Below are 26,835 nucleotides of genomic sequence, written 5' to 3' on the forward strand. Positions count from 1 at the left end.
AATCTATGCATAGTCCTCACAGGAAATCTGAACGTTTCAGTCAAGTTTCAACAATAGTAAGAATCTATTTCATTTACTGATGTTTCTCTGTGTGCTGTAAATTAAAAGAGGTATTTTAATAAGGTATTGCTGTATTTGAGGTACTGTAAACAATAAAGCAATTGGATAGTAACCCGCAATTTATTACACCTGAATTCATAAGGAGTAAACTTATAAATTCTAAACTTTTTTTTCATATTAAACCCCAAACTCCTAGCGTGAATGAGCAGAACTCACGCTAGAAGAATTGAATGTATCTTTAATCACTACTTCAAACGAATACATAGGAATTAAGGACATTATAAAGAAAAACGAGTATGCCAAAAAAAAAAAAAAAAACAATACTGCATAACAAAAAAAGGTGAACAACTAGCTTTGTGTTGTTGGTGTTGTACGTGAAGTAACAAGGTGTGAGGCTGTGAGACTCACAGGTGGAGAGAATCTAATGGACAAGCAGCATTTGGAATACAGTGATAGAATATTGTAGTATCCAGTCTTGGCGGAGCTGACAAACAAACACACATGGCTTTATCACAAAGCTAACACACAGACACGATTTTCACGAAACTGCATTTCTAACAGTCAAGAAACTTGCATGTGCTATCCTTAAATTCAAAAACAAATAAACTGTGCCACAAGAGTCTTTCTACCTGGTTTTCCTTTGTTGTTGTGATCATCAGTTTCAATAGAATATTTAAAAACAAAACGTGTAAGTGTCTGCCAGAATCGCTAATGTAATAAACCACCAAATTTGAGCTGAACACTTGTGACAAACTACATACTGTACATAGTTTTCTTTGAGAGACACATAATTCTTGTACTGATTTCAGCTGAAATTTTGTCTTAAAAATACAAATTTGTACCAAGAAATCTATGTTACATTTATGTACTAATTAATAAATCTGTTTTAGTTCAATATGAGTGTCTGTATAATGTACTGTTGTACTGACACACGTTAACTTCATCAGCTGTACACAGTCACTCAGACACAAATCATAGTCTTTAAATTACCATCAAAAACACTTTGGTGACACACAAACTCATAACAATATAAAATTATAAAATTATATAGAGAAATGCAATAAATTCAAAAGATCTTTATAAAAAAAAAACTATTTCGTAACAAAAGGCACACATAAGAATATGATTTTATCTTCAAATCTTGCTGTTGTTGTACTTTTCATTGATTGTCAAAAATGTGATTGCCAAAAAAACAATATTGTAGTGTCGTGTAAACCCAGATACATGTTACAAGATCTGTTAGATAATAGTCTAATATGCAACCATAAGACAACTTTCAAGTGGAATTCTCCTTCCATTATAAAAGTGATGTGCAAAAGATTTGCAAAGAGGAAGATAACCCCAGACTCAAACATGTAGGTGAGAGGGTTAATGACTGTTTCCACATGTTCAAGGAGCACTGTCTTTCTCGACCTCCTCATTAATCATCAGGCCTCTCAATAGTGGGAAGTCATCCCAGGATGCAATACACACTTTCTCCCCAGGCTCCTCGTCTTGACAGGCCTTGGAGACCCCTTCTTTGGCTCCTTGGAAAAATATATTTTCACACTGCTTTGGGCTTGGGGACAGATCATGGAGAAGGGGTTGAGTAGAGTCAGACCTCAAGTGCTTGGGGTTCTGCTGGCCTTTGTAGCCATTGCAAATGACCGAGGAATACTCTACCCGAGGGGTGTTCTGGTAGGCTCTGGGGCTCATGTCGTCACTGCTGCTGTCAAAGACTGAATCCTGGATTGACTCTCCAAGCCCGCTGCTGTTTCCTCGGGACTGACTCCCTGCCTCTTCAGCTTTCCTTATCTGCTTCTGGTCTTTTTCTTCAGGTGTCTTCGTAGAAACATCCAGGACATTAACCTGAGAGAAGATTGTGGTTGAATGGTCTTTAACAGTCGACAGACGAGGATTCATCTGAAAAGGAAAAAAAGAAACATGCAATGATTGCTGTTAATGGCGGAGACAGTGTTACCAATTATTTTGGATTTAAATGTTATATTTATTTTTTAACATCTTAAAATTTGTTGAAACTATCAATCTTGGACATTAATGGTTTAAATCAAGCTTGTGTTAAATGTCCCCATTGTAATATACGGAGGTCACAATAAGAGGTCAATAAAAGGCTAATATAAGAGGTCACAAATATACAAACGCAATTCTTTGTATTCCAAGCTGAGAAGTTGTACTTGTTTTTACCTTTTGTGTTGAAGGTGGCGTCCATTTACAAATGCTGCTGTTAGCAGGGTCTGGCACCATGGGCCAAATACTCAGCTTTAAACTGAAACAAGAAGCCAGTCAAATAATAATAAGATACCTTTTAAAATCCCTACAATTCACATCAATAAATACATAACATAAAAAGATACATCTTATTCCTTCAAATTTAAGACTCACTTTTGAATCCATTTTTCTCTTCTCAAAAATATCCTGCGTCTTAAATTCAAGTACAGTGGAGTGATGCGTGCATTAAAAATCGCACACAAACAGCAACGTGACTGACTGCCAAGAAAAGACGAACCAAAACGTTACTGCCTGATCTTGAAACACCCTTGACAATTCAAAGAGAAGCTTTTACAATTTCAGCTTTTCGTTATTAGGCTCAGTTAAAACAAACAATACCAGCTTGGACAGATCAGAAATGCTGATCAGACCCCCATATTTTTCGACTTGCCAAGAAATGCCACAGTTCACAAATTGGTGAACTGGTGTGAAAAACAGGTGTGAGTAATCGCAACTGGAAATGAGAAGCAGCACATAACTGTAATGCTCTGTGTGAGAGCAGACTGTTGCATACTGTTGCACACTGTTGCTGCCTCCATATGCATAACTGAAGTTGTATATTTGTAAATGCATATTTATTTGATATTTTACTTTTTTCTCAAATTGAGGATGGGTAATGAGGGCAGCATCTTAAATTCGAAGGAATATGGTATGTATGAAAATAGTACCACATTATTGACATAGCCAGAAGTTATTAATGTTTCATTTCAAAACCCCCCAAAAAAGAAATAACACTGAACTTACTTGTCATGTTTTATGAAGCAGGCTAACGCAGTAATTACTAAGAACAAAGTTAGGCTGATACAGACTGGCAAAATGGTGGATATAATAGTCCAGTGATCTGAAAATTAAGAAGATTGTCAGTCAAGCCTTACCTATCTTAGTTAGTCTGAATGAGCTATAAAGTTTTATGAAAGCTATAAGTTTTATCGCAGATGATAAATCACTTGATACATTTTGTTATGTACATTGTTTAACAATAGGAATTATAATAGTTTGACAGAGGCGTCTCCAGCGTCTCACAATATACAATGCTATTTAAAAGGAAATATCATTTTAATTTTGTTGCAGGCTTTGCAATTATATCGTTCTGTGGCTTTGACTTAAAAACCTGGAAATAGGCAAAAAAAAGTATTTAACGGCTATCAAAGAAACAGCAGAACATAGAACAGTGGTGATTAAATTGATGGGTATTTTAGGCTGAAAGCATTATCATTTTTTGTTCTCTTGACAATTAACTAACAACATATTTTTCTTGTTCAAAATGCTAAATAAAGCAACAGTAACATGCAGATTTATTAAATGGCTCAACAGCCATTGAGGGCACGGCACTCGGGTCTCGCTTTGAGGTCCGATAGTATAGAAGGACATTGTCACTGGGAAGGGACAGTAACTGCAAATCACGAAGACAGAATAAACATAACCTGATGCATCTCTTTGGCCGACAGACCAGGATACATTTGACCATTCTTCAAGTTATGCACGTAGGAAGAAAAAAAAAATTGATTGAAATATATATTTACCCAATATGGTAGTACTCAGGGTCAAAGCTGTCCCATTTAAGCTCCCTGCATCTGTGCTCACCATTATGAATGCTTTGTACTCAGTGGACGGTTTCAGATTTTCCAGAATCACTCTCATTTCAGGGGCATCTACCACTCTCATACCTAAAATTGTCATGTAAGATTCTGCTTCAGTTAAGAAAACAATGCAGGCATGAATATTAGCTAATGGAACAACACATGAGCCATTTAATAAATTCATAGTTTTCTCAAGTAGTAAAACACCTGTTAGAAAGCTGTCTTGACCTGCCGGTAACAAATGCAATTCAAGGAGATGTTTGTAACATTAACATGAATTTCCCCGCAGACTGGAGTAAATGCTTTTAAAATATAATCCATTGAAGTCCATAAAGATTATTTTTTTAAATCGTATACCGTGCTACCAGTTGCTAAACCACAGCAGCAGGCACTGACAGCCTGGGTTAAACTTACACTAGAGACTGGCTTTTAATTATCTGCCTAATTCAGAGTGAAAGTATTCAAGTGCATTATTAAAATACATGCTTGTAGTGTCATGTACATTACTGTTGTCTTGTCTTACCTGTTTTCCCTTCCTTGTCGCTGTAGAAAATGGTATAGCTTCTGATGAAACCATTTCTCTCATCCACTGGTACTGAATCCCAAGCTAACTCTGCATATGACCCCCCAATGTCCTCTACTTTCAATTTGGGAACTTTTGATGGAGCTGTAATAAGGATAGACTATTTGTTGCAAGATATCAGTTTGAATTGGCATTACGTATATCATTGCTGTATGTTTTAGTTCAGTAGCCCTGCTTTTATGCAACTTTTAGAAATTTAGAGGACAAAAACAGGATCTACCTAAGCATGTAAAAAATATTTGGATTTCGAGTTGTCAGCAAATGCATTGCTTTTCGGGATGAGATACATTGGCAGAATAGACACCACCTTTGTTGAGTTAGAGCCTGTAATTTGTTTTACATCCACTAGAGGTCATATGCGTCATGTCGGTAGAGGTGACAAAACCCAGTAAACGGGATCAAACTTACGCAAACAGGATACTTCAAAACACAATGGTCTCGAGGTAAAAAAAAACACCACCACTAGATGGAAGGTGCACCATTAACAAAGACACTATTGTGAATTATAGGAACGCATGAAAAGAACACGCCAACAGCGGTAATACATTATGAATGCTATTTCAAGTAGTGTAGAGTGACATAGATACAGTGAAATCATTTATTGAAGAGAAAAAGAACAATGGTTTTAAAAAATTGTTTGGGGTTTTGTCAGAAAATAATCAGCCTTGCCTGTAATATGCCTGTATCTCTAGTAAAGATAATTTGACATGAGACAACATTTAACAAAAGCGCCAGAGGCTTCAGTACACAACGCTTTATCTATGGGTTTTAATGGATTGAGCAATGCTGACATGCTTATCCACAATCAGTCTTCAGGAGTGTTGTTGACGATAGGTAGAAACAACAATAGAGCCTAATACAGTACACCTTTTAACTCTTCCAGTCCTTATCTTAGCACAGTACTTTAACCGTTGGTCCTAGTTTGAGGTAGTGTGTGTGTGTGTGTGTGTGTGTGTGTGTGTGTGTGTGTGTGTGTGTGTGTGTGTATTCTTGTCCTGGTCTCATGCACACTCAATAAAAGGAGTTGATTTTTTAATTATATAACTTAATTTCAACAAAAATAAAGAGTTATATAGGTAAACCAAATATCAGACACATAATGTCGTCTATCCTTTTAATACTACGGTCAATGGAATCACGAAGTGAGCTGTTAGCGGTTCACACCTACCTCTTTGTTTGGAGTATGCTTCCACAGACACAGGGAGCCCAAACCCATCTTTGTATTTTGGATAGACTGATATCGTATAACACTTAAAGGGCTCAATATTTTCTATGGAAAAAGACACAAAAAAGACACTGCGTGAATAGGGCCCAGTGTGCTGCTGTACAGTAGTGCTAAATCTGGAATCGTGGGTAGCTCAGGTGCAAACCAAGCAGGTCAGAATTACGTTTCTGTGTTTTTTGTAGGTGACATTGTTTTTAGGGTCCTCATTCTAAAAACTGGAACCCTTATGCGCTAACCGTGTCTGTCCTTCTGTCCGCCTGTGTGTGTGTGTGTGTGTGTGTCTGTCTGTCTGACACACTAAAACGATGAACACGATAACAACTCCGAGCTTCCTTAAAGAATTGCTTACAATTTTTCTTTACAAATATTTTTTTACCTTTCCAGTACTGTGGTACTGTGATTATGAGGAGCCAGGCTCTACACATGTGCGCACTGATTCTATAAAAGACTGTTCCAAAAGTAGCATTCTTAGGTTTAAAGGCTTTTTGATTATGTAAAAACAAAAAAAAGCATTTTCTTGCTTAGTGTTGTCACACTATTTTGCTATTTGAATTCGCTGGTGGCACTTACCAGTGATTAGAGTTTTAGTACAATTGTGCTGCACTAACGTAAAAGAGATACGGCAGGGGAGAGTTTCAGACACCACACACCATTCAATCACATAGCCGGTAACAGGCAGCGACTTGGGCGCTTCCCATTGGATCCAGAGGCTGTGGTCATCAGATAATGAAGCATTGATGCTTACTGGTGACTCCAGAGCTGTGACAAATGAAAGAAACACTATTAATGCCTATCAAACTCACGGTTTCAAAACAATTACTGGTGTAGACCCCTAGTGGTCATTTATATACTGAACTTTTCACAGAAACCAGGGTTGCTCACAGACAATCCCAATAGCATGGGTGACATTATAAAAGTGCAGGAACATAATAGTGATTTCAGTAATACTTTTACTGATTTTTTTTTTTATTTTTAACAGTATATTTCTTGTCCGAAAACACATGTTTTGTGGACACTTTCTTACTCTGGCTCCTCCTCCTTCAGCAAAAGACACTTTAATGAAAAAATCAAGTGTTGCCATTAAACTGTGATTACAAAGGAATCATATGATACAGATATATGTTTAAACAATAGCATATAGACCTGTTTTTTTTTTTTTTGTTAAATTGCATGTACAACTGCTATCAACAGTTCTGTCAAACAGAGAAACGGTTCGCTTTCATTGCAGGCTAATTCTCTGGGGCTCGAGGAGATTCATGTTAAAAAGCTTGCTATTTGTCATGCCTTCATGAGGGTGCGGCTTTCACACACACTAATATCCTTTATTATTTTTGCCAGCGTTTGTGTTTTCATTTCTTTCCACAGTATTGAAACCATTGTTATCCCTGCAGCAGTAACCATTGTTCTGAGCTTCAAAGCAATAAAAAAAAAAAAAACCTGGCTGCTGTTTCTCATCTGAATTAATAATTCATTTGAATGTGGATAAATGGTCACGCTACTACGTAGAATATGTACAGTACAGTCCTGTCATTTTCATCAGCAATGCAAATCCAATACAAACCATGTAAATACACCTTCAACCATACAGTTATACAACAGCCCCAGGTGACAGCTTGGTTCAGTTCAAACACAAAGCACAGCCCGTTTTTGTAATTCAAGTTCCATACCACTTCTTTCAGCTTCAGCTCACAACCTCTGTCCTGTTGCATAAAGGAAATACTTGAAGCTAGATCAATTGGTACCTAGAGAATTATTACACCTTGCCAGCTCAAACACAATTCCACATGTGAACATTTAATAGAATAGAGGATACTCCCTGAAAGCTTCAGGTTTCTGATACCCATTAAAAAAAAAAAAAAGCCTCTCAAAGTTTCTCAATCTTTCAGTGCCTAAAAATACAGCGCCTTCAAACAGATAAAGTGTAAATACCTCTTTTTTTATAAAGACAGACTTCAGTAGGGACTGATTCCCCGGCAGTGTTGGAAGCTGTAACATACACTCGGTTTACACCTTCCGGCTGAAGGAAGGCGCAATGCAATTCAGACGTGCTGCAGAGAGGATTTCTGATCCCTGTCGACGTTTGAAAGAACACTGTGTACAACAGATTTTTACCATTTGCTCTAAACTGGTTTGCAGGCTGTAAGAAAACACAAAGGATAGAATAAAGAAAGATATTGAATAAAAAGGATGACCAAAGTCAGGGTTCTAAAAACTAGAAAATGCATGTATTGTTTCATAATAGCAATAATACCATCTGTGTTATTAATTAATTAATAATTGCAATTAACTTGATAGCTGTTTAATTACCTGGCCATATTACAAGCTTCTTGTTACACCTCCAGAGCCATTTATATTGCATTTTGTGCTAATGCTTTATCACGCTGTCACTGTTACCAGGCTCTAGATAAGCTTTATGGCCAAATCTATGCAACTCCAATATTACCTTCCAAAAAAGCTTAACTTGAGTGAGTCTCGGGGATTCCCCAGCCCCCACCTTCCACCACACATCTAGCTTTCCAGAGGGAGCTATCAATGTAAAAGAAGTAAAGTTAACACCTATTTCACAGTTTCACACAGGCTTGCTTTTCTGGTATAATGGAAGTGCCCATCCCCTGGCCAGGACGGATATTTTCCAATTGAAGGACTGAAAGGTTGGAATAATTACTGTAATGTTCATAGAGAAGGTCTATGCCATATACTTGTATTTACATACATTCAATTAAAGAGAAGAACGGTTTAAAATAGACACAAACTGATTTATTAGCAAATGATTTGTGTGTGCACATACCGCTTTCAAGAGTGGACCCGGTTTTCTCAATGCTCCACTCGCTCCAATGGCCCGCTCCGAATCTGACTTGCACTTGGAATTGATATTCGGTACCATGAAGGAGGCCACACTGCTTCAGAGCTCCTCCACCCATTTTTCTTGGTTGTTCCTAAAGCAATATAATGGTCTTATCACTATTGAAGTGTTGGAAGGTGAAATCAAGTCTATGGATTCATTCAAGACGATAATAATCATTCTACCCTGCATAACTCCCTGCACCATTTGAGTAAAATAGGAATGTAAAATCCCTTTAGACACCTTCCAGCACCTTGTGGAGTCTATGCCACACTGTGGCAAGGCTGGGATCAGACAAACCTATATTAGGTACAGGTCCTTGTATATATGGGATTATATATTTAAATAGGGAAAAATGAAATATGGTATTGTCTTACCACTGTCCATTGTAGAGCACCAGCTTGCTTATAGCGAAATCTAGCTGAAAATTTATTTGTTTGTAGCCATTCAGGTTTTTGCATTTGCATTTCAATTTCCAAGCACTTATCCTGATTGGCTTTTAAAGATAATATAATTGGTGGGTCCAGTTTTACTAAACAAAAGGGAAAGTACAGTTAGTGCTACTGCAAAATGATCTTAAATCTTTTTTTTCTGAGTGTTAGTACTAACAATATCAGCGATGGACCCCTTTTTCTGTTTTAAAAAAAGGTATTTTATACTCAAGTTTAACCAGATTATCATACAATTATTGGCCACTAACATACAGCAGGCAGGTACAGGGTGTGTGTTAACTATTATGAATCCACCATTTTGAATCCACCAGGTTTTGGCATCATTTGACTGTTAATAAAAAGGCAGATTAAAGAGAAAAGGAAGATTATTTACCAACATCCATTGAATCCAGACAAATAGATTCTGAAGTGTTATTTCCCAAAGCATTGTGGGCTGTTACTGAAATTTCCATTTCATGATACAGATGAAAATCCTTACGTAGCATCGTGCAAGAATGCTCTCCCTTGCATGGAATTGAAGCAGTCTCAAGAAATTTTGTACAATTGAGCCAACTGAAAAAAAGTATATATTTTTTATTACGTTTTAGAGCATAACATTTTCCAGTTAGCATTTTGCTATATTATTTTTCTTCTAGAATTTTAATGATTTCCTAAGCTCGCCTGCAGCCATAAATTCAAAGTGTTTTGTGGAATGTAATGCAAAAAGATTGCTACATGTATGTTTGAGTATTATAGGTAATGACATGTTCTTAAAATGCACTGCCTCATTAGTATCAATTTGTGGGCTGAATGCTTTCAGCTGGTTTCACAGACCCTGATTAGCACTAGTCTTGGATTACCTTACCTGAAACAACCTTGTGCTGTAAAAAGATGTATTAAACAGTTTACTGAATCACCTGTCTTTCTTGTGCAGAGTGAATTGTGTTGGGAGGTTAGTTTCCCTCCCTGGGTTCCATGTGCATGAAAATGTCACAGGTTCAGTGAGATTGGTCTTGCAGTTTAAATTGCTTGGTTTTGAAGGTGGATCTGCATAGCAATGTAAAAACAGAAAACAAAATGTAAAATTTAAATTATGCAAAAAAAAAAAAAAACCTATACAATGAAACACAAACGAATACCATACATTTTAATTATTTTAAATGTTCTTAAGAGTATCCTGCTTATTTCATTCATTTATTTAACTGTTTTTTTTTTAAAATATGAAGCACAGATCAGCCCAGTCAACTTCAGCAGTGTGCTGTTTAATTTTTGAAGCCTCTTCTTTGAAAACTATCTAATCTTATCCCACAGCTGCCACCAACTCTGTAGCCTTTAACAGAGACACGTGGTCTTTACTTACACCCGGCTGTGATCTGAACAAGGGCGACAAGTTGAGCCTGTCTGTGAAGAACGACAAAGCAGGACAGATATCCCTGGGTTGTATTAAAACATGGGATGGTTAAATTGGACTTTCGGATAGTTTGGTTTGTGTATTGACTTTTTGGAATAACGCCATTGTTGAGACGCCATTCTATCTGAATATCCTGTCCATCAAAGAAAGCACAATTGTCTCCAATTTCACAGGAGGCAGTCACAGAGGAGCCCAGCACAACCACAGGTGACTCGACTGATACCTCTCCACACTGAGACGCGGCAATTCCTGTGAGAAAAAAATAAAAGACATCTTACCAGCCATGACCCACAGGGAAATAACAGTCTAACACAAGCAGTAGTTCTGACATTTGATATAGAAAACGGACACTTTCTAGGGTTTCAGACCAGTTCTCGAACACCATGACCAAACTGGTTTCTTTAACACTTGATGAATACCTGGGGTGCTACCATGATCCATTAATTGTTACTGTTTCTACATTGAGGAACACTGTTCAAACACAAACTCATGACACATGACCACAGACCTACTTCCTATTTTGGCAGGCTTTTGTTTTACTGACAAACAGCTTGTACCAGCTGAATTAGTTATTCTTTTAATAAAGTTACTGGTAGAACTAACTGGGTTGATCACAGTACAACAAAGCGCAATGCATTGTTAATGCTGTTTGAGTATTTACCGTTTGCAGTATTCAGAAGCATTGCCAGTAGAACCAACATCTTCCAGTTCTGGCCCATCTTCCTGCACCTTGGACTACCTTATTATAAAAAAAAAACAAAAACAAAAACAAAATTCCTGCCATGTGTTTAATTTTATTTAAGGTGTATTTATAGTGTAGCGACTCTAAACAGATATATTTAATGTATCAAAAAAAAAAAAAAAAAAAAAAAAGTTTAACAGAAAAGATAATGCATATTTCAAAACTACACTTAAATGCAAAACAGGTAAGATTTACTGGAACTACTGTGTTCTATCTACTTGAAAGTAATTGTAGTTAACAAAATGATTTCACAAATCTTACCTTTTGTGCAGTTACATTAGCAATGCAGGTCTCAAGTGTGTAGTTTTGAAAGAAACACATCTTAGAGCAACATATTAAAAAATGACCTCTTTTATTCACTTTTATCCACCTTTTTCACAGAAAATAGCTGAGATCTATACAATTATTGTGTTAGCTATACCAGGGATCCTGTTACAAGACAAACAGTTACCATAGCTATCAGTTAGACAAATAACAACAACATCTGCAGGGCTTATCTGGAACTTGCAAATCAGTTTTCTCACTGTCTTGCAAACTAATCTAACTTCAGTGGTTTGTTTTCTTTGAGCAAGAGTATGTGATGTTTCTGATAATATCTCTGAGAGTCTCGCTGTAGCGCACACCAAATTCTCTTTCAGGTGACTTATTTTGAAGTCAAACAGTATTATCACAGGGTTTTTTTTAGGCCGTTTTAGCGCTTATTGTCACAGAGGTGTAATTCTCTGGAATATGTCGTGCATTAATGAGAATCCGTGCCCCCAAAACACAATAATCAACATTAGCTCATTACCATATGTTTGAAAATAAATAAATAAATGTTGCTCCAAAAGTGACAGTAATATAAGTTAACACATGGTATGGATGAACTGCATGGTGTGTCTGTATTCATCCTTTACAGTTTGTGCACAATTTTTGTTGATTTTGGATGGTTGTGTGGATTACAAATTGATTGATCCATTGACAGATAACCAAATGCAGAAAATAATTGGTTTCAAAGCAAAAATATTATACACATTTTTAACCACAGTGAACGGTAACATGGAAGAATTTGGCAGCAACTGCTTGAAAGATTATTATTTGCAATATTAAAATGGAATTGCATTCCTGCGATAAAGTGTATTTGGCAAATAAATGTGTATTTGCCTATAAAATACTTAAATATGGCAATTTTGTCCATCCTGATAGGTTGCAAACCTTTTAATGCCACATGGTTAAATCAGGTCTAAATAATGAATAATTTGTAAGATCAATCGAACACCTCTATCGGATGTCTTCTGATGTGTTATTCCTTTGTTCTACAAAAATTAAATTGGAATACTATAACTGAGAATCACTATGATTCCAGGAACAAAACCATTGTTTGGATTATTTTGTACTGCAAGTTCCCCTCTCTGTCTTAAAGAAAGGTCTCTTCACCTCTTCTAGCTTCTGCTTTTACCACGTTTGAGAAAATACAGAAAAAGAGGAAACCAAACAGACTGAATGTATGAGTTAGCCTTCTCACAAATCAACCACAGATGCAGTGTAAATGTCTCCTTCTATTAGGTGTCTCAACTTCCCAGTGCTGTGCGTTTTTCTGTATGATGCATGATGATATAGATTTCTCAGTTTCCTGCATAGGTTCAGTACTTTATGGCACTGTAATATAAATTAGCACTGATTAAACCTGACAGATACACACACTATATCTGAACTCAAGGCAGTGTATTGTGAAAGAATGCAGGTATAGCTCTAGATCAGTTTGGAAATAAAAGCAAACATACAGTACTGTTTGGTTTTCCAGAGTTCATAATCATTTACAGAATAGGCACTGGCATTAGCCATTGGTAAAATGGTGCCAGTGATAAAATATTTGCCAAATACATACTGGTAATCCATTGCTGTGCGATACTAACTCCAAAACCACAAAGTTGCCATTGCTGGTTATGCTAGAGGGCAGTGCACTGGTGTTATAATGAACCATTGTATTTCAGGCTAGAGTTTAATATTGAGTACAGGTACAGATCATCTGCAGCCTAGACATACTCTGCAGTTATTAATCATATTATTATTATTATTATTATTATTATTATTATTATTATTATTATTATTATTATTATTATTATTATTTTGGTGGTTGTTGTTGTTATAAATTATCTGTATGGGGAATTTTCACTGCCATGATGTTCCAGTAGGCAATGGAGCTTGAAGCCTACAATATAAAGAAACAAAAAGTCTTGTAAGTAAAGTAATACAGACAATGTCTTTCAACGTGCCATTTTATTTGATTTTTCACGAGATGCCTTGTCAGATAATCTAACTCAATACCTTTTCCTCCTGCTGCTGCTATCAGTGTCCCTGCATGTGTCAGCCAGGCTTCTGTATCTCCCTAGCGAGGTAGTGAAATGTTACTGATAACAAGCGGATGGTAAACCACATGGTTGAGAAATCTCCGGTCTTCACTTGTGTTCCTGCTATGTGCGTGTGCCTGCAAAATACAACTTTTCTTCTTGTTGTGGTGATCACTTTTTTTTTTTTTTTTTTCAAACAGTGGGCATTATGATCCGTTGTTAACTTTGCATCCTGTGTGTTGACACATCCTGACACCGGCCTGTTGCTGCCCTAATATTAACTTCCAAATGCTAAAGATGCAGCACCACAGTTATTACCTCACAAGCTGTTGAAAAAGCAACGCAGGTGTACAACAACACAGGTGCCCTTAACTTTTTTTTTTTTGCTTTGTTTCTTCAAGCTAAAGAATATGTTACATACATACTGCTGCAAGTAGTCGTTTGGTAGACTGTTTGGTTCACAAACTGTCATACCCAAGCAGACCCTGGGGGCCCCTGGCGCTGTGCATTTCCACTGATCTTTTTGCTGAGCTGTACCAGAACCAAGTGATGAAACTTTGGCACAATAACGCTAATGTGCGATCGAGGTCTGACAGTGGAGGTTGTCCATTGCCAGCTTGAGGAATGACCATTTTGGCTGATTTTCTTTCGTATTAGTAAAGCATGCATATGACATTTTCTTTATTATTTTTCTTTAAGCTTTACTGTATTCACCTCAAGCGTTGTTAAAGTGAACACAAGACAAAAGTCTGAAATCGTAAAAGATTCACGATAAACACACAACAAAACCTGTCTGTCTGTTTGGCTGTGCTCTTCTTCTTAACTAGATTCATTTTCATTTGTAATGAGCGAGTTTTACAATCCCACAGCTCCCAGTGACTTTTGATTCATGGCAAGAATTTCCGAGGTTGGTCAGTTGTGGAATAAAAGCACTGATTTTGGCGGCTAGCCGTGGCCAGCAGAAGCCTGCGGCGCCAGACTGGGGAAACATTATTTAAAGGATGCTGAGATTTCTTTCACAGGATGTCACCGCTTCAAACCAAATTGTGGCTAGTGAAAGTGATTGTGTACACGTACACATATGGAAAATGGCACCTTGCTTGGGATTTATTTGAGATTGAAGAGCAATTTACAGTGAAAAAAAAACCCAACGCATTAATGCAACTGTATGCTATATTTGCATGCTACAAAATACATACGTTTATGCCTATTTCATATTTTAAAATACTCAGATTTACAATGAATTATTCATTTGTAATATATGTCAGGTGATACAAGTCTTGGTCAACATTTTGACTGTGACTAAAAATGGACAACAGCACCTCCTAATTTAGGTGCTAACCCTACATGGGCCAATTGTCTCCACTACTGGTCCTTTGCTCTGATAATCACCTCTGCTGCCAGGTCTCTTTTGGGATTATGAAAACACATTGCCTAGCAACTCAATAGTCTCCCAGGAACCTCCTACTGTCAGTTGGGAAACCCCAAAGGTCTACATGGATCTTTCCTCTTTGAGTCTTTTATTGAATAATTCCGGTTCATATTTCAAAGCCAGCTGTCAATGTAATGTTTTTTTTTTTTCTTTTTGGCCTTGTGCTCACCCCTCCCTTTGAACATCAAGTCCTTCGCTGCTCTTTTATATGGTTTGTGTAATTATTTATTGTGCCTTTTATAAAGATGCACTTCCTTAAAGCAAATGTGGAAGTTGCTGTTTAAAGACAAGCAAGCCTTTAAATACGTTACGAAGTGGGATGAACATATACTGGAATACTGTACATATAGTACAATTTCAACAGCTTTATACAGAGAAAACAACAACAACAACAACAAACAATGAGGAAACTCTACAGCCACATACCTTGTTCATAAACTATGGTGAAACAGTAAACTGCAGAATTAAAATGAATATGTTGATTCTCCATGCATGGTTCATGATCTGAGAATGGACAAAATTATATCACAAGTGGAACCACAATGTACCCCCGAAAACAACTTGGATTCCCCCCTTAGCGCACACTCTTGTCGCCGAGCCTGCTTGCTAACAGAATTTCTCAGCATGCTTATAATGGTACAAAAAAACAAAACAAACAAAGAAGCAAACAAAGGCTGCATTCAGCTGTGGATTCACGATACGCTTACAGTATGTATGGCTGTTGATAAGAGAATTTGTCTGTGGTGTTACAGTTCATGTTGGAGCAATGGGTATCAAATTATCCTTTCTGACTTCCATGCCAAAATCTAGAATGAACTTTTGTGGTTTACAGTACCTAGAAGGACATGTAAATAGTCTGCATAACTGCACACAATATATTCAAATCTTACTGAAACATGTTTTTCAAAACAGGTTGTTTCGTTAAGCAAGTCTGACGTTACGGCCAATGTATTCCACCCAAGGATCACACAAAGATTTCAAACTCTAAAATAATGACGCAGAACAAGCAGGAAAGATTTGAGCTCTGCCTTGTCTGCTCTCAATCAACAACAATTGTTGTTGAAGGTCTGGTAGTTGTGAAAGTTCCACCTTTTTGTTTAGTGCGCTTCATCAATACAAACTGTGTGATCACATAACCATGCACATACTTTTAATCTTCTATCAATATTGTTACCTCTTCCAATGCTATTCATTGGTCTTAGCCAAATGCTTGACATGTTACTCTGTAGAATAGGGATAGGGTTAACCACCAAAATGCAATTAGCTCATTTTTAGGCAAATAAAACTGTTAATGTTACATGTTAAATTAAATTAAATTAAATTAAATAAAACATTTGGAGTGTTTTTGGGTCCTTATCGTAACCCTCCAGAGTGTTGCTACCAGTTTAAAAAAAAACGTAGTTACTTGCATTGCGACGTGAAGACCTTGAAAAATCTAGCTCATAGTGAACAATTAACACATTAAAACTCCACTATGAAAACCTTCTGTTTCCAATGTAAGTTGCAGAATGAGTAAAAGCTTGTTATTTTTACACAAATGCTTGATTCTCACTATAGAAAAGAACAGCTGAAGAGGTAAACACAGGCAGTCACCCAGAACATATATTGTAATGAATTATAAACATACACTTCTGCTATTAAACGTGTGCTGGGTTAACAAATTTGTATTACAGAATTCATTCTATATATCTATATATATATATATATATATATCTATATCTATATCTATCTATCTATCTATCTATCTATCTATCTATCTATCTATATCTATCTATCTATATATATATATATATATATATATATATATATATATATATATATATATATATATATAGATTGCAACTTTAAAAATCAGATTTCCAAAAACTCAAAAACTGCAACCAAGTGCTTGCAAAACTCACCTTCTACTTTCCAGACTCCATCAATCAAAGGCACAACTAAAGCTAAAAATGAGTCACACTAGAGGATGTTTGCCTTTTCACTGCTCTTTTGATGCTTTACATTTTTTTCACTGCCCTATCCTTTGCTCCTAAGTTTTTTAGATCCTCCAAACAACATTATTCACAGGATGCGAAGTACAAAACAACGGTGAAAACAACAAATATGAACCTCAATATAAACCACTCTAGAGCTCAGTAATCCCACCCCCAAACAGGAAAGAGATCAGCTAAGATAACTATTGCTAATCATTGCAACAAGAAGGAAAAGGGGATTTTGAAATGCAAGCTTTTTGGATAGGATGTCCTTATCCTGTTAGGTTCTCTGGACATGCATACCACAAAGCACTTTATATATGAGGTACTGAGAAAGCAACGCCAATAATACTCCCTGATTCCTCAAATTCCCAAAAGCTAACTGCTATTGTGAAGTATCCATTAAAAGTATTTGTCCTTCGTGCCAAAAGAAATGTTTTCATGCTATGGGCAAATTTCCTGTCTACCCTCCAGCATACAAATAACGAGTCTATACTCACTCGAAATTGTGGAAAACGGTTGTCCAGTTTAGTAATCTCTTTTCAAAAATTTCTCTTAACTTCAAAAGCGCTCACTCTGAGATTATACAATGAAACTGTACACTCATAGAGGCAGTAACCTCAGTGTTTGTCTACTTTTGTTTGCCTTTCTCAGCAAAAAACGTGATTAAAAGATAAAACGTATTAGTCTTTATCGTATGGTGGTTGGACCACACATCCTCTGAATTTGTCCTTTTTTTATAATGTGACAAGAGTAGTGCATTGAAGCTATTGATATGTTATTCCTTTTGGAATCGAGTTACAGTCTCTGTGGTTAAACATAGTCCATTAGATCAGAATAATAAAAAGCATAGACAGTTTTGGTGGATTTCACATACTGTTCCCTCAGACCCGAGCAGGGACAGAGCATGTGGAACAGATACGTGCACAAAGCACACTGCAGCCACACAAGCGAACATGTGGAAACATAGCTTTACAGGACGTCGCAAGACTAGTAAACAACTCTAATGCATGTTACAGCAATGACACCCGCTTATCACTTGTGAAATGGTTTAAAATAGAATATTCATGCTGGAAGTCATGCAAGGTTGAGGGAAACGACCTTGACAATAGTACAGTATTTGTGTACGGTTCAGCATTGCCCCCCTCCACTTCCAGCTGTAAAACCACATAATTTGATAGCAGCGGCCTTGTTTTTATTTTACTTTTACTGTGTTGAGGTGCTTTCTCCTGAGTTGAGGGGCTACTCTTCAGAGCTAGCTACCATTCAGACGAGTCTGTGCAGAAGTGAGAGCCAGCATTATCACGATCAGCTGCTTTGGATCAAGTTTGCGTCTGTATAGTTGGCAACACATATCTGTACACCAGACGGTGCAGGCGCTTACTAATATAAAGGCATCTGATCTTGGCTGATCCAAACGTGTCACAGATATCTACGGCAGGCAACCACCTTACTGTTCCTGACTTCAGGTACAAGCAGTCCTGAATGGCATTAGTATCAGTGTTTCCTTTTTTAAACAAAAGAAAACGTGTTTAATTGATAGCAGAAAATGAAGAGATGTCACCTGAGTTCTTAGCATTTTATTTAATCATTCTGTATTACACATACTATATCAATCGCCATATCAAAGCTGTGCTTGATCTTTGAACGATATATCAAAAGCTCTGAAATATATCTAAAGCAAAACATTTATTTTCCATGTGGCTGGCGGACGGTTTTCTAAATGATCAGAACAGAAGCAAGGCTGTCCTGGCTGCTTGACTAATTCTGTGCAATTATCAAGTGGACCTCGCTGTTGGGAACGATGGTATAGCTTTGTGATTTTCCACTCTAGGCACACTGCTGAAGAAGTATTAAGACGAGCAAATAACAACTGCTCCTGTTTATATGCACAAGCATGGCTGGGTTTCAACCGTTGGTGTTGCATGGAGTGGTGTTCTCCTACAGAAGCCAGAATTAATTTTATACACACATTGAACTATACTGTAGAGAAAGAAGATGCCTGGCACCAAGCTTAATCAATGTGTCCTGTTTAAACCTTTTGAAATTAGAAATCACCTTAACACAATGTAATCAGGCAGTAATCTCAACCTTTTCTCACTATTAGATTTTTAGCCACATTGATTACAACACATGCTTGGTTTGGAAATCATTTTACTGCAATACAGTGGCTCGGAAAACTACCCTCTTGATTATCGCTACTTCCACTTCTTCCTTTTATGAATTTCTGTCCTTTCGTTATGAGATGAAAAAGATATTTAGTCAGTTTGCATTAAGGTTTGAACTCATTCCTCAAGTCATTAAGACACAAATCATCTAATTTTTTTTTTTAGTATGGCTGCAATTCTAATGGAAACAAACACACACATTTTCCTGTATCACAAATTATGTTCAATCTAGAACAATCTTTGATAAAATATATTATAACAATTTAGTCCAAACTTTGGTTTAAATTCAAGTTTGTGTTCAATGATCCTGTTGGATTGTCCAGCTATGAACTTCTCCCTTTTTGCCAAAAAGTACGGCCCTTCCAGGACAGGTCTGAATTAGGCTTGCTAAGAGAGCTTTGCTTTTGCTATCATGGCCTTCCATGCAGGATCTCAAAATCTAGAGCCCCACCAATATACTGCACAACTAAAATAAGTAGCAAGGTCTCATAACAGGTCTCAAAATAAAACAAAAAATATGAGAAAACCATACTAGCCAATAACTAGCCATCTTTGTGTCCTGTCTGCTTGTTTACAAAGAGACAAAGTCAGATTAATGTGATTTACGGTAATGAATTCCGTTCACGCCTTGAAAGATGTTGCATTCGGATTGGCTGCCACCTATGGGTCGTGAAACTCTGATTGGCAGACAATTGAAATACAGCATACAGTGTTTGTGGAGGAATTCGGTTCTCTAGCCTCTCAGTTCAGCCAATCCACCACCTTCAATGGTGGACAAAATTAATCACATTATTGTCATTTTTTTCATTTAAATTGTGTTGGAATTATTGCTAGACAGGTTTAAGCTACCCGGTAGGAAATAAATCATACACGTTTTCTGACAGACAAAACATGGTCAGGAAGCCTAAGTCTGATGCCAGTGCATTATTACGGTCACTCTGAACAAGAAAGTGGAAAGGAAGCCTTCAAAGACCTTCTAAATAAAATGTTGACGGCTGCTTTACAAACTTATGACTTCTCGTAAAGGAAACTGACGTACACTTCTACTATTCCACTCGTGGTTTCAACACTAGTCTTTTTTTAAAATTTTATACCTGCAGTCGAGTTTTTTTTTTTTTCAACCAGCCTACTTTTGGTTTCTACCAGCCAGGGGCGCTGGAACTCGGGGTGCTGGGGGTGCGGTAGCACCCATTAGTTTGAAGTGTTGTGCACCTGCTTCCATCATATACAGGGGTTATCGTTTTGTTCAATGACTTTCAGCACCCCCACTATAAAAATGGTTCCAGTGCCACTGCTACCAGCTCTCTTTTTGTTAACCGAACCCCAATAGCTACACACTGTTTAGAGTCTTGGTTGCTGTCTATAACTGCACTAGAAAACAACACACTGTGTAAAAGTAATATTTTGTTTCTGGTTAAAACACAAACATTGACCATTGGTGGCACCGAGGTCGAAATGAAGTCCTGTAAAAACTTTAATGTATCTTGACACCAAATACTCTCGCGTGATTCGTGTTTTATAGTCATTTAGTCATTGAGTTGTAAATGATACAAGTACAGTACCGTGCATTAATCCCCTATTATACAATTCAATTGAGAACACCATGGTATATACCGTGCTATAAACCATTCAACTGAGAATTGTAAGCGACCCCAGGTCACATTCTATAGTAGCTTTATTGTAAGCGGCAGTCACATTTTAGTTTAAGTCCCTCAGTACGTCTCTAGTAAAAGTGATCCTTAGCATGGCATATTCATTTTTTTACAATACACTTTTACTCAGTACTTTTAAAAAGCTTTATTTCGTGTTATAAAATAATCATCAGGTTTCCTGTAATGGCTTTTAATTATAATATCATGTTATTACAATGAATCATAATCCAAACTGGCTTGTAACACACATTACAACACAAGTATCTATGTATAATTGTATCTTATAAGTATCCATGTTATGAAATGTTTCATTTTTTTGCTTATTAATGGAAATTGTAACTTTTTTGGGGTATTTTCTGGTTTTCATTTTTCAATTAAGTCTGTTTTGTTCAACAGCTGTTTGAGACTATGAGATTTGACCTTTCCAAACATCTGGCAATGTTTTTCTAATGCCATTAATTACAGTATTTATGGTAATGTATTTCTCCAGAAATTTTTTTAGTTTGTGAAATACTATGTTGGGGGAGTTGATTATTCAGTTATGTACCATCTTTCTCCAATAAAAAGAAAAAATACTAATGTTTATTACTGATAATGTTTATTACTTTACTTCAAGTGTGATTAAGTACAAGGTATTGTTTTATTTACTGTGTGAAAGGCCGTCCGTTCTTTGATTTAGTTATAATTGCTCATTATGTTGTTCAGTCATGCAATGCCGCTTAAAATAAGCAGCACATTTACTGAAAATGGAATGGAGCAGGAACGCACGATCTGGATGCTGGAACTCAGCTGCAATGTCAAAAACTGAGAGGGTGGTACTTCACGGTATCTACGTGGCCTCTTGTTTTGCAATCCCTCTTGGGAAACAGGAGGAAAGAACACCCCCACCCCCATTTTCTGTAAAGCAGAAGTTGATTGTGCGTTCCTTTCCGGCCACCAAGTCAGTTTCCAAACAGCCTTCTTTGGAATAACACAAAGGAAGACATGCTTTTTAAAAGATAGAACATGCTAGCCCCTTTTACCCTTTGCAATCAATTTCCCTTTCTCTATTTAGCTTTAATATATCTCCTTCTGTTACTGTTTTGAAGATTTATTGCTATTATACACTGGCAAGGTTGTGTCTCCCAATTAGAACATGCATGCATTGCACAGCAACAGCACAAATCTACCCACCAATACATTTACTGCTAAACATGCCTACAGTGCCAAATTACCTTACATTACAATTAAAATATATGACATCACAGATGTACCACGGCTCAGTTCAAAAGCAGGTTTTAGAAAAGCGTTGTGTGAAACAGAAGCATGAATCTGCTACAGTTGGTAACCTCCCATTTGTATACTGTGAGTGTTGGGCCTCTCAGGTCACAGTGAGGTTACCACCAAATAACAGGTTGCTGTGATGCTCAATTACAGCTCAAAAAATGCAGCAGCATGATTGATTGAAATCGTGGCGTAACGAGTCATTATTATAACATGTTTCACACCAAACTGACTGTAATTACAAGACCAAGGTAAAAAGTGTCAACTTGAGGAACTGTAAAATAAAAAAATGACTGACACGCAAGCTGGATATAACCAGACAACTAATGTAGTGTCGTAAATGTGTGTGTGTGTGTGTGTGCGTGTGTGTGTGTGTGTGTTTTTTTTATATGCTGAAATAGAGATGTAATTAGAATAATCTGCACATAATGTGGACGATCAATTTTCTCTGTATGGCAGCTGGGACACATTTATAGATCTTGTTCCAGTAATTTATTATTGGAGAGAATGTACAGTACTAGTAATCAGCCTTTTAAAGTTCAGATTAACATCTAGCTAGAGATGAAAGTCGCTAGGGTTAGTTCATAAGGTAAAAGACTATCACATATATTGGTAAAATTCCTATAGGTATATGTTAAATTAAATTAATTCAATGCAGGCAAACAAACTTTAGTAACTTTTCTTCAATCTTTAACAAGTCACAGAGGAATGGCTGTATAATTATAATTTTACAGGATTTAACTTTTCATTGTATTCATCAGATATTTATAACTTGTCCCGTTTGCAGACAACACCAGTAATGAGCTATTCGCGGGTTATCAAGGTCACAATTTGTGTTTGTGAAACTAGAAAAACTACCTAGAAAAAAAAAAAAAAACATTGAGAAAACTTTTGTCTACCTTCTTTCTATTGGGTGTTTTAAAAAGGAATAATTTATAAGGGTTTCTTCCCAGCAGGCTAGATCAAATAAAATAACCTCAAAGCAGTGGATACGTACCCAGCAAAGCCAGCGCTGTGGCTCAGATTTCTTGAATAGTTTCTTTGCCAGTTCCTCAGCTGTCTTTCCAACAATCTCAAAGTCAAAAGGAAAACGCAGTTCAATTCATTTAAATACAGTGACGTTCTGTATAGTAGAAGTTCTCTTAGTTCCCCAGCGCTGAGTCTTGGGTGTTTAGTACACTGTCTGCTGCAGCTGACTTGGAGAAGTGTTGCATTGGGAAGTGCTGCCAGTTTTTTTTAACTGTTTCAGGTACAGGCATTAAAAGGGTGTTCACTTAAATTTACTTTTCTTTTTTGTTTCTGAAAAAAGTACAGTACAGTATATCTTTGGTTACATAAATTTTTGATAATTTGGGGAATAAAAACAGTATTTTTTTTCTTCAACTGTTATTTAAGGATCCTGACAATATAAACTGTACATGTTTCTTCTTTTTACATACATTGTTTACATTCAGAATTAATTTTTCTCTTCGCTATTAAGAATAGATCACAATGCATTTTTTTCATACAAAAACAGAAACAATTAGAAATTGAATATCAACTAAATACTGATAAATAGTATGCAATAAAGTATTAGCATATATTTTATAAGATTGTTACAGAGCATTGAAAGGGACCAGAAAAAAAAAGACATTTATAATCTAGCACTCTCCAAACTCCCTCCCTTTGTTCAGTGAAATGTATCCTTTGACAATTTCCCAGAGACATATTTTGGTTACTGCTGATAACATTGCAGTTTTACAGTTACTGTCAGCTGGGAAAGCAGACAATAGAATTGTGTAATACCATCAGGATCCATTCATATTGTATGAGCATCGCTAGCCTGGAGAGTGGGTGGATTATACTGGGTGATTATTTGTTTGGAGATGCTAATTGTTTGAGTGAGTCACTGTTTTGAATATGGTGCACACCAATACCATTGTTCATTGTAACAAACACTACTCAATTGTAAATAACTATAAACTATAAAACTTTTTTTATTTTTTGCTGATCCATCATATTTTTTGCATCTGGGGTATATGAATTTCTTTAGGGAAGTTTAAATGGAAATGTGTTTATCTTACTGAATGGAAGACTGTTTCATTCGAAATGTCAGCATGAGGATTCCATTAATCTAGTGCCTCTCTGAAGTTTTGCATATTTTCTTTAAAACAGAAACACATGAAAGATTCACATACACTGTTAGATTGTTTTAATAACCTTACACAAAGGACCTTATTTCAATTTTCAAAAAAAAAAAAAAAGGTACTTTTTTAAATCAGTTGCTGTTTGATTAATTTAATTCAGAAGACAGGTACTTTGGTAGCCACAAATGAATAAGACATTGCTATGACAATGCAATATCTAATCTGAAATACTGTAACCTGTATTAGAAATGGTGTTTTGAATATTTATAAGGTATTTGTGAATTTATGACCAATACAACCTTGAAGAAAATAACCCTAATAGATGAATTCCCTATCAACACCACAATGCTCAACCATCACCTTTAATATCTATCTATCTATCTATCTATCTATCTATCTATCTATCTATCTATCTATCTATCTATCTATCTATCTATATATCTATCTATCTATCTATCTATCTATCTATATATATATATATATATATATATATATATATATATATATATATATATATATATATATATATATATATATATATATATATATTTGATTGAATGTGGTATTAATGCCTGTTGATCATGCATTATTTAGATAGTGGGAATAGGGTATGATGCTAATCCAGGAAGCTGTTGTTTCTTATCCAAGATGGGCCAAATACTGGTGTTTCACAAGGATCAGTCAAAACTGCAAAACTGACAATTCAGTGTTCCCTCGATTTAGCACACACTGGCAGTAACACAATACTAACACAAGATGGCGAGCAACACCCACAAACTACATTGTTATGACACTAATACATTCAAATACAGTACAAATGTACCTCCCTTTGCTTCCCTCTGTGTGTGCAGGTGCTCTGTGACAGTGCTTTCTTTAACACTCACCAGTACATAACGTATGTTCATGTAACAAAGCATTTGACACTGCAGCTGAGCAGCGGCTTGATAAATTAATATACGTTTGTAAAAACAGCATCCCTTTTGAAGAACCTAACAAGTGGAAATTAGAGGTGCAAAGCAATAAAATGAGTGCTCACTAGCCACTTGTTAAAATACATTAACCATTTCTAATCTGAATTCATTTGAGTGTGTTGTATGCACGCCGTCAGCTGGAATGAGTTCAGTGCTAATAAATTGAAGGTTTTCATTAAGATGACACGAGTAAAGGCAGTCGAACCAGATCATTCATTTATACAGTATTTTGTCTTCTTCCTTTATCCCATTGTCTTGGGATCAGAACATAATTAGCCCATAATTAGAATAACTGAGCCAGTCGGTCTGATTCCAGGAGTCATTTTCACATTGTTTATATATTAAATAATCACCATTTAAGATTTCTCAGAATTCCAGTACAGATATCACCCCGTAGGTCAGACACGGCACAATTCTAAATGAAAAATAACACCTTTTTATCTTTAATAGTTGTTCCTGAGAATAATCTTTGTTGCTGCAGTGATTTACAGTAAGCCAATACATTGGGCCTCATTTACGAAAGGGCAGGTTGTTTTAAGTTATAATGCCTTGTTTGGTCATTTGCTTTATTGTGTTATTTACATGTAATTTTCACTGCTCTCTAGGAAAACTTTAATGCAAGTAATGATGCCAGATAGATTTCAGCCCAAAAAAAGAGGTTTAAAAAGTGTGCCTACTAATGGTTAAAGCCTGGATTCCAAGCTAATTAATTTTATAACGCATACATGTTTTCAAAGTTATGGCAGGTCAGCTTCTCAAGCTCCATAGAGTTCACACAAACTGTTTAAAAATTTCAAAAAATGAAAACATTAGTGACCGAAGGGGATATTTAGGAAAGGCGTTACTTTATCCAGTCCGTGCTGGAATACCATGTACTGTATACAGGAGCTGCCTGTAAAACATTATCAGTGGTAAAGTAGGAAACAGCAGGAAAACAGACTTAATGCGCTTGATAGCTGTCTGAGAAAAAGACAACCTCAGCAGCCCGACTCTGCTCCCTTACAAACACCCAATCCACTTTCATCTCGTACCTGTCAGACTCAGCCAGTGAAATGGAATTGACTATTGATTTTCCTCTTACTGCTAGCCAGAGCAGCTTGCATAAGAAGCAGAGGGAAGAGAAGGAAAGGAAAGGAAAAAGAAAAAAAACAGAGCTCATTAGCCCCAGTGCCACTCTCTGATACATGTGTTATTAGAGAGGGAATGGGCCACAGTTCGGTACACAAAGTGGGTTAGCACTGAAATAATAAGAACAGGAACACAGTGTGGAATTGTTTCAGGAGGGTCTAGCCAGCACAAAATAAAGGGAATAAGAAAGGACAGCATAAGACACCATTGCTTAATGCAAAAGCTGCAGGGCATTGAGGAAGTCTGGAATTAAAAGACAATGATGTAACAAAGTTGATGACTGTGTGGTTTGATGAAAGCATTGCTCTTTATTTGATATTTTATAATGTCACACCCTGTTTCATGGAAATACTGAACTTCTTTGGAATTAGATATACAATTTATTGATTGAGTCAATTCAAGACCTACTAAAGAAATACTTTTCCGGTGACACGTAACAAGGCTGCAGTGTTAGCAAATGTAGTTGTTACATCCTGTTTTTTTTTTTTTTTTGTGACGAAGGAGTTTAACACTTCTGTCCCTGTTTCTCACATAAAATTTCATTGCACATTTTTGTCCAGTAAGTCATTCAAAGGTATGTCTTGGATAGCGTATATCAATACGCTGTATTTTATTCTTAATAAAAGCATTCAAAGTAATCCCATAATAGT

General features: G+C 36.4%; 1 protein-coding gene across 6 annotated transcripts; it reads right to left on the reverse strand.

Annotated features, from left to right (window-relative positions):
• Positions 1-477: 477 nt before the first annotated feature.
• On the reverse strand, positions 478-23,147 carry csf3r (colony stimulating factor 3 receptor (granulocyte)). 6 transcript variants are annotated; one of them, XM_041233969.1, is made up of 17 exons: positions 16,806-17,120; positions 15,331-15,408; positions 11,062-11,139; positions 10,350-10,649; positions 9,907-10,036; positions 9,384-9,562; positions 8,936-9,090; positions 8,505-8,652; positions 8,160-8,242; positions 7,646-7,853; positions 6,287-6,475; positions 5,660-5,761; positions 4,432-4,575; positions 3,852-3,995; positions 3,073-3,169; positions 2,245-2,326; positions 478-1,962 (listed from the first exon to the last, which is right to left on the reverse strand). In XM_041233969.1, exons 2-17 carry the CDS (start codon positions 15,392-15,394, stop codon positions 1,450-1,452), a joined length of 2,616 nt encoding a protein of 871 aa, XP_041089903.1. In that variant the 5' UTR covers positions 15,395-15,408; positions 16,806-17,120; the 3' UTR covers positions 478-1,449. The 6 variants fall into 6 exon arrangements, with proteins under 6 accessions (XP_041089903.1, XP_041089908.1, XP_041089906.1 ...); XM_041233974.1 differs by lacking the exons at positions 15,331-15,408; positions 16,806-17,120 and adding an exon at positions 22,958-23,147 and having other exon boundaries at positions 11,062-11,135; XM_041233972.1 differs by lacking the exons at positions 15,331-15,408; positions 16,806-17,120 and adding an exon at positions 22,958-23,147.
• Between the last annotated feature and the right edge of the window lie 3,688 nt (positions 23,148-26,835).

This window comes from Polyodon spathula, chromosome 32, assembly GCF_017654505.1.
Source record: "Polyodon spathula isolate WHYD16114869_AA chromosome 32, ASM1765450v1, whole genome shotgun sequence".
Classification (NCBI taxonomy): domain Eukaryota; kingdom Metazoa; phylum Chordata; class Actinopteri; order Acipenseriformes; family Polyodontidae; genus Polyodon; species Polyodon spathula.